The sequence below is a fragment of the Danaus plexippus genome, chromosome 15, assembly GCF_018135715.1.
Source record: "Danaus plexippus chromosome 15, MEX_DaPlex, whole genome shotgun sequence".
NCBI lineage: Eukaryota > Metazoa > Arthropoda > Insecta > Lepidoptera > Nymphalidae > Danaus > Danaus plexippus.
The window spans coordinates 1,271,508-1,282,169 of NC_083547.1; the positions used below are offsets into that span (position 1 = coordinate 1,271,508).

At 34.8% G+C, this 10,662-nt stretch overlaps 4 protein-coding genes across 6 annotated transcripts; 2 read left to right on the plus strand and 2 right to left on the minus strand.

Annotated features, from left to right (window-relative positions):
- Positions 1-606: 606 nt before the first annotated feature.
- On the plus strand, positions 607-2,408 carry LOC116766287 (phosphatidylinositol N-acetylglucosaminyltransferase subunit A). Its single transcript, XM_032656095.2, has 2 exons — positions 607-805; positions 880-2,408. The coding sequence occupies exons 1-2, from the start codon at positions 791-793 to the stop codon at positions 2,176-2,178; spliced, it is 1,314 nt and encodes a 437-aa protein (XP_032511986.2). The 5' UTR covers positions 607-790; the 3' UTR covers positions 2,179-2,408.
- LOC116766288 (clathrin light chain) lies at positions 2,285-4,895 on the minus strand. Of its 2 annotated transcripts, XM_032656097.2 has the most exons (6): positions 4,469-4,895; positions 3,946-4,107; positions 3,701-3,812; positions 3,378-3,389; positions 2,939-3,127; positions 2,285-2,543 (listed from the first exon to the last, which is right to left on the minus strand). In XM_032656097.2, exons 1-6 carry the CDS (start codon positions 4,632-4,634, stop codon positions 2,537-2,539), a joined length of 648 nt encoding a protein of 215 aa, XP_032511988.1. In that variant the 5' UTR covers positions 4,635-4,895; the 3' UTR covers positions 2,285-2,536. The 2 variants fall into 2 exon arrangements, with proteins under 2 accessions (XP_032511988.1, XP_032511989.1); XM_032656098.2 differs by lacking the exon at positions 3,378-3,389.
- Positions 4,896-5,127: 232 nt separating this feature from the next.
- On the plus strand, positions 5,128-6,468 carry LOC116766095 (large ribosomal subunit protein mL64). The gene is made up of 3 exons (XM_032655751.2): positions 5,128-5,519; positions 5,690-5,925; positions 6,220-6,468. Exons 1-3 carry the CDS (start codon positions 5,216-5,218, stop codon positions 6,421-6,423), a joined length of 744 nt encoding a protein of 247 aa, XP_032511642.2. The 5' UTR covers positions 5,128-5,215; the 3' UTR covers positions 6,424-6,468.
- Positions 6,469-6,652: 184 nt separating this feature from the next.
- On the minus strand, positions 6,653-10,631 carry LOC116766096 (protein Cep78 homolog). Of its 2 annotated transcripts, XM_061522994.1 has the most exons (12): positions 10,240-10,631; positions 9,918-10,105; positions 9,598-9,774; positions 9,361-9,526; positions 9,005-9,183; positions 8,777-8,844; positions 8,619-8,705; positions 8,330-8,478; positions 8,018-8,174; positions 7,375-7,594; positions 7,128-7,223; positions 6,653-6,835 (listed from the first exon to the last, which is right to left on the minus strand). In XM_061522994.1, the coding sequence occupies exons 1-12, from the start codon at positions 10,475-10,477 to the stop codon at positions 6,698-6,700; spliced, it is 1,863 nt and encodes a 620-aa protein (XP_061378978.1). In that variant the 5' UTR covers positions 10,478-10,631; the 3' UTR covers positions 6,653-6,697. The 2 variants fall into 2 exon arrangements, with proteins under 2 accessions (XP_061378978.1, XP_061378979.1); XM_061522995.1 differs by lacking the exons at positions 9,918-10,105; positions 10,240-10,631 and having other exon boundaries at positions 9,361-9,503; positions 9,598-9,737.
- Between the last annotated feature and the right edge of the window lie 31 nt (positions 10,632-10,662).

Below are 10,662 nucleotides of genomic sequence, written 5' to 3' on the forward strand. Positions count from 1 at the left end.
AGCAGAACTAATATTATTTATAATATTTAATGGAACATTAATTAATAACTACAAAAGCTCAATTATTATTTTTTTGTTTCTCCTAATATCAAATAAACTTTTTTTTATATAAAATGGCTCTCATCCGTGCAGAGACGTGCACAGTATATTCTGCCAATGTCGTGTAGAATGGAGGAGACACGATTCAGGATTAACTTATGAATAGGAGATATTACTGTATCATCATCATCGGAGCCCACTGCTGAGCAAAGGCCTCTTTTTAACATGGAGAAGGTTAGAGCATTAATCACCACGCTTGCTCAAGATGGGTTGGCGATTTCAATCTTATAATACGTATACAAAATGTAAAACTAAGACTAATGTTGCAAAAACTTTACTGCTAGAAAAACTAATGGGTATTGTCTTTATTTGTGTTACTACTCACTTCTAGTATAAAACGCTTTTAATTTGGATTTGAAGCCTTTTTAGGAACTTAAAACAAAGCTTTGACTAATAATTGCAAATTTTAGTAATTACTGAGTTGATTGAACGTTAAAAAAACGACCCATCTTTAAAAAAAACTAAATCTGTTGCATGTCTCCTTAAGTCATATACTGGCTTTGACAATTGACATATTTGAATTTTGAAATGTTGTGTATTGTAGATTATGATTTATCCTTTAGAAAAAAAATTCTTCAACTTTAAAATCTTTATGTTATTACCATTTACGAGTTACTTTCGATACCGTAATGTATAATTTATAGCTCTACCCGATAAAAAAGAAAATATATTATTAGTGCCAATATAAACTATGAGTATGGAAATCGTACGTAATTTTTTATTCTACATAGGATTCTCCTCAATATAATATTCATTGATTTATATTTTTTGTTTTCGTAGGAGACGGTAAGACCCAAAAAAAGACATGTCATATGCATGGCCTCCGATTTCTTCTTTCCAAACACAGGTGGGGTCGAAGAACATATTTATAATTTATCGCAGTGTCTGATAAAGCGGGGTCACAAAGTAGTCATAATAACCCACTGTTATGGGAAACGAGTTGGTGTCAGATATCTCACTAGGGGGCTAAAGGTTTATTATTTACCAATTACTGTATTTTACTCTCAATGTGCTCTACCAACTATGATTTGCAACATAGCTATTGTCCGTTATATTTTAATAAGAGAATCAATCGAAATTGTTCATGGACATTCGGCTTTCAGTGTTTTAGCACACGAAGTCTCTATTATTGGTAAATTGATGGGCTTGAAAACTGTTTTTACAGACCACAGTTTATTTGGCTTTGCCGATATGTCTGCAGTTTTGACAAATAAATATCTACAAATGTGTTTGTGTGAATGCGATCATTGCATATGTGTTTCACATACTGGTAAAGAGAATACTGTGTTAAGGGCCAAAGTGAAGGCTTTCAAGGTGTCTGTAATACCGAATGCTGTAGATGCATATACATTTACACCTGATCCTAGCCAAAGAGATCCTAATGTTGTGACAATTGTGATTATATCTAGATTAGTATATAGAAAAGGAGTTGATTTAATGGCATCCGTGATAGCAGAAATATGTCCGAGATACCCAAACATAAGATTTATTATTGGAGGAGATGGTCCCAAAATGTGGTTGTTACAAGAGGTCAGGGAACAAAAAGGACTCCAACATTGCGTTACACTGCTCGGTAGTTTAAAACATTCCGAAGTTAGAAATGTACTAGTCAAGGGAGATATATTTTTAAATACTTCTTTGACTGAGGCATATTGTATGGCTATAGTTGAAGCTGCTTCATGTGGTCTTAAGGTGGTGTCAACTAAAGTTGGAGGAATACCGGAAGTATTGCCACTGAGCATGATCTATCTAACCGAACCAAATGTACCAAGCATAATCAGCGGATTAGAATCTGCAATGAAAGACTTAAAGGACGGCAACTCCCTATGTCCATACAAATGTAATAAAATGGTAAGAAGCATGTACAATTGGATGGACATAACGAAAAGAACTGAAATTGTGTATAACAGAATATTGTCTAACAAAAATAAACCATTGGGGCTGCAATTAAAGAGCTATCTTAGTTGCGGAGTTTGGCCTTTTCTCCTAGTGATAAGCCTAATGTATTTATTACTGCAACTAGCTGACAGAATATATAAGAGGAAACATATTGACATAGCAAAAGACTTAAGAGTATAAATTAAAAATATGTAAATATATACAGTCTTGTACATGTTATTCTCACCAAAGAGTTATTATTAGAAATAAGTCATAAAATTTAAAAATAAAATAAAAATAAAAAACATTGTTTATGGAATGACATCTCTTTAATACTATGATCAAATAAACAGAGGTCGCCCTCACAAATTAAAGCCATGTAGCTGAACAATTTAAAATAAAAAGTTTCAATAAATAACATTTACCACAAAGCTGTTATTATTTGTAGATGAACATTTATAACATATAACATTTACATTATAATGTGATATAACCTAAGACCTGGCCTGTCGGAGTTGTTCAGGTCCGTAACAATTATTTCTTCATTATGTGGCTATATTCAGGCGCTGTGAACAAACAAACAAACATATATATATTACATGTTAAAGTATCACAGAATATGATACTAATATTTTCAATTATTGCTATCTCAAATATTAAATCTCTAATTGGCAACACATCTGTCTGAATCAAGGGGATTTTACTCACAGTGTTCTTATATAATAGAGATATTTCAATGAAACTAATATTTTTCGGATAAACTACGCGTGATTTATTTTTGTAAAAAACGACATACTCCCGTGATCACGGTTGATGAAAAGTAACCGAAACGTCGAGAGTACGTAGTTTTTTACAAAAATAAATCGCGCGTAGTTTATCAGAAAAATACTAGTTTCATTGAAATGAATAAAACTCGCGAAAATCTTAGATCTCATTAATAGAGATATGTTTACACACTTACACCTTGGTGGTGCGTGGTGGATATTTGGGACGAACTCCTGACTGCTTCAACTGCAGTACAATAGACCGTAGACGTGCTACATCGCGTCCACGTCTCGGTCCAAAGTCACACAGTTCAGAAACGCGTGCCCATTCATTGGAATCCTCGAGTCCGTCTTCCGAGCCCCTTGCCAAAGCCTTCTCGGCATTTCTGTTTGGACAAATGTTGTTTAATATCACAGCCACACATGTATCAGTTGAACTGTAACACATGGAAGTTACTTATTGGCCCCAAAATCTTCCGTTTAATAAACAATGATGATGATTCCTTCGGTATATTAATTTGATGAGGAATGGATAACTTCACAAATTTGTTAAGTAACATATAAATTCAAAGTGACGAAACAACAAAGCCTGCACCAAGAAACCGTGTTAGTGCCCCTTTAACACTACATACTCACTTAGCGGACTCCCTGCCAGCATTGAAAAGGAAATTTTTTATTAGTACAGTCTCAACGTGCTTATAAGAATTTTTTACACTAAAATTACTACAAGGGTAATTGCATCGAAACAATGATTATCATGTCGAGAAATAATAAGAAATATGTAGAAGAATTTACTATAATGATTTAGCATGCTTCGTAAATAATTCAAAAATTCCATTCAGTTCTAGTCTTACATGTTCTGCTATAGCATTAACATTCTAATATATGTAATGTTACATTTTTACATATATTTTTTACTGTAATATATTTTCTCTGATAATCTATTACGTAATACATGCCTGTTAGCTGCTTTGGTCTTAGATATTTGTTCCTCGTGAGTTTTATACCAATCCTCCAGCTCTTTTTTAGCTACTTTTAACATTTCCTGCTTCTTTTCTTCTTCCTCGGCATCTAAATTGAATAAACATCGTGAATGTGTTATATTATATGCAACTTTATAAAGAAAAAGATTAATGTAACCTTTTTGGTTTATTTTTATTGTATGTAATGTTATTATCATGACTTTCAGTTATCGATATATTACCTTTTTCCTCCAACCTTTTTTTCTGTTCTTCCCTCCACAGTTTAATCTTTTCTGGTTCTTCTCTTTCCTGACGGAACACTGGTGTCACAGGAGCCACGGCAGGTGCGGACGGCTCTTCATCCATCAAATCATTAGCTTCAAATACTGCAGAACTTGGTATTTCTAAACAAATTAATTTTCAAGTTAAAACCAAGAATGTAATGAATTCTAATAGAGTATAAAATCAAATCGAAAATACGAATTAATACCCTGTCAGGCTTACAGACTTATTGAACATATGGCATATTATAGATAATATATTGTAACATATTGAATGCCAGTGCTATGCCATGTCATGTTCCATGTATGTAAAACCCATTTCACGGTCTGCATACAATCCCAAGATTTCTAATGGATCATACCATGCAAGTTATTGAATTGTTAATTTGATCATGCTCATTAAATGTATATAATTTTCTAAAACCTAGTTTTTCTATAAAGGCAGAAGTTACCAATGTTTGATATTAGTAAAAACGATAATTACCAACGAAATCGTCAAGTCCATTGCTGCCCGATGAGACAGCGAGTGGGGGCGGAGCACCGGTTTCCAGTTCATCTTCGAGCCCTGCTAGCTGGTTTTGTTCCCGAGCTAAGAATTCTGCTGCTGGATCTACTTCAGTTTGTACAAAGTTGTCTCCAAAATCATCCATTTTAGTGAAATAAAAAAATTAAAGGGATTTAATGCAATGTAATAATTATGTATGACAAACGTTGACGTTGAATAAATAAAGCAAAGATAATATTAGGGTTGGTATGTTAAAAAAACCTCCCAACAATTTTTATTTGGCACGAACAAAGCTTAGGTAATTGTCATCTCTTATCATTATTCTTTACAGAATTTTACTCCTTATTCTTCCCCAGAACTGTGGTTCCAGAAAGTTAAATGTTTGATTATTAAAATTATTAACTGAATATCAAATACTATGGATTCAAACGTCTCAGCACTATGGATTTAGAAAATTCTTCTCAATTTTGATGAATTTTGTATTAATAGATAAGAATAACTTTTTAAGAAATATTATTTATGAAGAATTTAAAAATTTTCACCATACTTTTAAGTTAAAGCTTTGTGTTCATGTATGTATGTGTTCATTTGTTTATATTGCCATATATGAAGATACTTTTCAGAACCTGTCACCAGCGCCTTGACAGACGTATTTTAAACTTGACTCAAAATAATAAGTCTAACCTCAAATAGTTAATAAAAAGTTATTTTTAATAAATAACAACCATGAATATTTGTGTCAAAAGTAGATTTATTCGAACAAACTTGATTAGCAATCTTTATCGTTTTTCTACCTCGGTAGCAGAAGCAGAGCAAAATGAAAACGTTCTGATCGATGATACAGAAGATGAAAAGGCTAGAGAGGCAGAGATTGAAAAGAAAAGAAACGTTTCTCGACTATCGTCAGCCCATTATAATATTATTAATGACAGAAAACCATATGAAGAACCCAAGTCTTTAGCTCACTTAACTGTGAAATATAACCGAAAAATATATGGCAAATATGGCATAGCGAGTGGCGTTAATCCAAGTAATAATATATACAAATTTTCTATTTAAATGAGAACTCATGTGCCGTGCAATCGTGGCAATATATCTATACCTATTACTATTATTACTGTTTATATTTAAAAATATCTGAATAATTGTATATACATGTTTCTATTTCAACATATCATTAGTCTTTTATTATATTTTTAGATATTTGTTGGCCGACAAAACAAGAAATTGCTAATAAAAAAGAATTTGAATCAGTTGCCTTTCCTTACACAATAAAAGAAATGATGGAGACAGCAGCAGAAAATAGGAGACAGGAAAATTTAAAAATTGAACAGAGGGAAAAGGACATAGCTGTTAAATTTGCAAAGTTAGATCAATGGAAGAGAGAGTTAAATTTAAAAATAGCCAAGAAAACTGCCGAGGTTCAAGCAGCTAAGGTACATTATAAAATCCCATTGAAACTTTTTGCTCCAGTTATTTAGAGTATATTTAATGTAACATTGAATACTGAATTTGTTAATTTGCATAAATCAATAAGTTTATTAAGAAAGCAGTGTAAATTTGACCAGACAACAACTGACAGTATTGCACAGATTATAACAACATATCTCTTGATGATCCTTAGTTACACATTTTATTCAGTAGGGGGCGCTAGTATATATATTATTTCGTTACTAAGGTCTTAATAATAATGTTTGTATGTAATCGAACCTTGCATTTAATTATTTTAGCAAAAGAAAGAAAGACTCGTGGAAGAGGTGAGGAGACACTTTGGTTTCACATTGGATCCTAGAGATGAAAGGTTCCAAGAAATGTTGGCTAAGAGGGAGAAGGAGCAGAAGAAGCAAGAGAAACTGGCAAAGAGAGAGGCCAAAGACAAGAATATGATCGCCAAACTACAACAGCAGAACAGTGAAATAAACAACAAGAGTTAACTTGTGATGTAATGAAATAGGTTTAAATTAAATTATTAGAAGTTCTGCATGTAGTTACGAAATTCCCTATTTTCTCAGACTTATATCCGTACAAGTTGTTGTATTATACAGAGTGTTTTCAGGTTTAAGTTTATGAACCATTCAAATTATTGTTAAAAGCTATAAACTCTATTTGCAAATGTTTATCTGTGGTGAGGATACCGATGGTTATGAGAAATAAGGACCACAATTTAAAAATAAATGAACTTTAATCTTGTAACAATTGATGACTCCACTAATCTTCCTCGTCCGAGGAGGAGTACAGCGCGTCTCTTGGGTTCAGAGACGACGGCGTGTACACCAACGTATCCGATGAATCACTGACCGCACTGTTGCACGGACTGCGCTCTGTGTTCTGTTCAAACTTATCCATCTACGTACCAACGAGACGTGATAAATTTTGTAAACAAGATTAACGCTAAACGTTGCAAGTTTTGGAAATGTTATACCTTGGATGTGAATAATTTATTAGTATATAAGTACCAGCTTTCGAACAATTTCGACTTATTTCTTTAATCTTTTACATGGTCTATTTAATGCCATAACAAATTACATCTAAATCGGTTCAGTAATTAAACCCGACGGACATATATTTTCTAACATATAATAGGTGTGGTTTTTAAAATTAACATTTCCTTAAGAATCATCCTTGTAAAGTTTCTTACTTTCTTGGTCTGGGCGGTGATAGTGTCCTCTACAAATGCCTCGTCGCCGTGAGCATTTTTCGAATCGCCCATCTGTCGCTCAAGCATCTCCATTTTCTGTAAACATATAAAATTCCTAACAGACCAACGCTGACGACGTTTCATCAAGGGAGTTATAAATGGAATCATTTCTGAACAATTTTCTCTAAGAATCTTTCTAAAGGACAACGATTGTTTCAGGGGTCAGTAAAATTATGTAATCTGTTACCATATCGTCTTTTCCGTTCTGTGTGTCGCTCAACATGTGAGCGGACTTAGTGGTTTTGTTCATCTTAACATTCTTGACGAGCTTCAAGTGCGTGCTCTGAGCTTTCTTCGGCACCATACTGACGCGGAGATCTGATTCCTCCACTTCATCTGTGCCGTCAGTCGCTTGGACCACTTCCTGTTCCATATCTGAACCTTTCGTTCTCTCATACAGGCATTCACTATAATATATTAGGTTTTAAATACCGCGAAGTATTCATTTTTGACATATTTCTTATGTTTTTATCATTTTGCATCGAATTTAAGCAAGATTTTTCTACCATTCGATGGAAATCTTGTATCTATAGATATCCATTCATAGCTAGACAGACAGATGTGGAAATGTATAATAAAAGGAAACAAAAAGGTAACTAACTGGCTGTGCCGAGTACAATAAACTAATGAATGATTCTTTTTCAAATGTCGTCTCACTTTTGAGAGTTGTGGACAATGTTGTACCAACTAAAGAGTTGATTGGAGTAATACTCTCGTCACCATAAGTCAGTCAGTCGAGCGACGCTGTAACCACGACCTGCCTTCGACCTAATAACCTTAAATATCTAGAGCTGGACGTGCAACTGTGCTTCAAGTTAGTATGTTCTCACCCGTGGCATTGGTTGTTCTTGATGAAGGCGTAAATGTCCTTGAAGGCTTGTTGTATGTATGAAAGCGTGTTCTGGTCGATAGGAACCGACGACGTGGACCCTGAACTGCTTGATAGGTCCCCAGAACGAGAACTGGCTTGGAATGATTGTTCAGTTCCTGGGGACGAAGTATAATGTGAGCTAGGAAAAACGCTAAAACTTTCCGTAATGTACTCGACAAACGGCAAATTCGTTCTTAGTCTTTAGTTTCATAGTCTTACTTGGTTAATTTTCCGAATTAACATTTGCATACTAAAATTATACAACTTATACCCGGCGACTGGGTTCCATTGGCCCATATCTGGAGGTGCTGTTGTTTGAGCGTCTTCATTTGTTCCACCAGTTGAAGGTTCAATTCCTCGAGTTGTTGTCTGTGAGAGATTTCTTCTTGCAGCTGCTCTTCTAGGACTTCCGTGTAATCTCTATATAATCAAAGTTAATTTTTGACTATTTTTTGTATTATTTGCTCGTTTCATGGCATCCATGGCATATAGTTACGAACTTAGCATTTCCTACTTTGTTACTATAAGCATAAAAGATCTTTCGTTTTGTGGTCACTCACTTTTCCTTTTTAACGGAACTCGTCTTTGGATATTTGTTGGGCGCGTTCCTGACGTTAGATGCTACTCTATCTTTTACGACACCGTTTCTATAAGTTGAGAAAAATACTTTTAAATTGAATGTGTCATTGAAAATTCATATGAATAGCAGTTAGCTAACTTAGCCGGTATGGATTTGACTGTCCTTCCATCACTGGAACAGCCGCTGATGTTGCCAAGCCATGAGTACTGAAAAATAAAAACAATTAATTAATGTAATGGGTCCACAAACTGGTATTCGACTCTACCTCGACGTTCACGATACAGAATAATTTTTTCAAGTCGTTATCAAATCAAACAAAATAATACAGCAATCGATATTCTATATAAAAATATTCTGAGAATCTACCTGACCGCCGATTCCTCTCTCGTTCTCCCTCAAAGCCGATCTTATTTTTGAGAGGGTTTCGGTCGGTATGAGCGGGTTGTGTCGCATGTCTAGAACCACTAATGTAGTGTTCGACCTCATCATTTGTAGGGCAGCTGCCGAGCTTTCTTCGGTTAAACCACAGTTTTGGATATCGACCGCTATGAAGAAGATTAAAACTTAAATTTTCCTTTCTAATTATATTCAGGTTTGAAAAATCGGAATATAAATGGTTATATTGTAGGAACTATCTAATATATGCCAAATAAATTTTAGTGCCATAGTAAAGTATACATTTGAGTAGTGGAAAGGTGACTCGTATCGCTAAAACAAAATACCCTTGATCCACAAATCGTCCGCCAGAACGTCAAACAGCTTCCCTATATCTCCGAGAGTGTTCCCACACAGACTGATCCTCCTCAGGCCAGCCATTGTGTCCAGCTCCGGAAGCCGATAGCGGAGTGTGTGCACCCAATTTTCACTGTACCGGTGGATTTTTTGATACTGTTAGGAATGGGCACATTAATGCCATCAATCGAATAGTCTGTTGTCAGCATCCAGGACGATTATTGTACCTTGATCAAGTCCGCTATATACCCAACTCCTGTCGCCGTCAGCTCGCAGCCGCTGAGGTCCATGGTAAGGATGTTTGGCAGGCATCTGACAGCTTTGCAGATCGCCAAACATCCGGCGTCGCCAATTGAACATCTCGGAAGATAGAGGTGTTGCAGGGAATTGTTTGTGAGTAACGCCTTTAAGTCGATAATGTGTGGTAAGAAGAAATAAAATAAATTCTAAATCAGTCTTCTTGTCGATTTTAATTGAAATCATTGGCATCACAATTATAGAGGATTTGAATATTTCACTAATAAGTACCTTCATGACTAAGAATTACCTCACAGATGGAGTTAAGATACGGAACCCTCAAAGGTAAACCTTCGAGTAGCAGCGAGGATAGAAGCGTAGTGTTTGATAATAACTGTGCGATCGCCTCTATCAAGTTACTGAGCATAAATTTTGTGAGAATGACGGCGCGCTTGTTTACCGTCTTCGCTAAACGTTCGCAGTCAATGTGTTCCAACACTGCAACCATTAGTGACATTATTCAGAAATGTAAATGGTACATTGATTCTTTATTAAATAAAATTTATTATAAAATTCAAGTTATAAGAATTGCAAAATTTTAACCCTTTCAGTATTAGACATATGACACTCACCAGTTTTTACAGGCTGTCGACATTTTATCGAAACAGTATGTAGACTTAGATCGCAACTTAGGGCATTGAGAATAGGAGGCCAATCGGCGTATTTAATTCTATCCACACAAAAGTCTAACACCTTACCGTTACTGGACGGTATAACATTAGTCAAGGGGGTAAGGTTTTGTAACTTGCAACATTTCAAATAACATTGGTGAAATATACGACTTCCCTTGACATCACCTTTTCCTACCATCCTTTAAAATATAACAAAACAATCTAAAAACATCCGTACGTGCGCTAATCGGCGCCTAAATATTGGTTAGAAGAATTAAAATTTACAAGGATACAAATGTATTAAAGTAAGTAAGCTCAAAAATTGCAATGAATGATTTTCTAAAATTAGAACAGTTTTGACATTGACGTTTACATTTATTTATA

Coding starts and splice junctions, on each gene's coding strand:
- LOC116766096 (XM_061522994.1), bottom strand. CDS start 10,477: ATGGTAGGAAAAGGTGATGTCAAGGGAAGTCGTATATTTCACCAATGT. Junction 9,184..9,360: donor GGACGATTTGTGGATCAAGG/GTATTTTGTTTT, acceptor TCTTCTTCATAG/CGGTCGATATCCAAAACTGT. Junction 7,224..7,374: donor AGAACGGAAAAGACGATATG/GTAACAGATTAC, acceptor ATATGTTTACAG/AAAATGGAGATGCTTGAGCG.
- LOC116766288 (XM_032656097.2), bottom strand. CDS start 4,634: ATGGATGATTTTGGAGACAACTTTGTACAAACTGAAGTAGATCCAGCA. Junction 4,108..4,468: donor TGGACTTGACGATTTCGTTG/GTAATTATCGTT, acceptor TAATTTGTTTAG/AAATACCAAGTTCTGCAGTA. Junction 3,813..3,945: donor AAAAAGGTTGGAGGAAAAAG/GTAATATATCGA, acceptor TATTCAATTTAG/ATGCCGAGGAAGAAGAAAAG.
- LOC116766095 (XM_032655751.2), top strand. CDS start 5,216: ATGAATATTTGTGTCAAAAGTAGATTTATTCGAACAAACTTGATTAGC. Junction 5,520..5,689: donor AGCGAGTGGCGTTAATCCAA/GTAATAATATAT, acceptor TTATATTTTTAG/ATATTTGTTGGCCGACAAAA. Junction 5,926..6,219: donor CCGAGGTTCAAGCAGCTAAG/GTACATTATAAA, acceptor TAATTATTTTAG/CAAAAGAAAGAAAGACTCGT.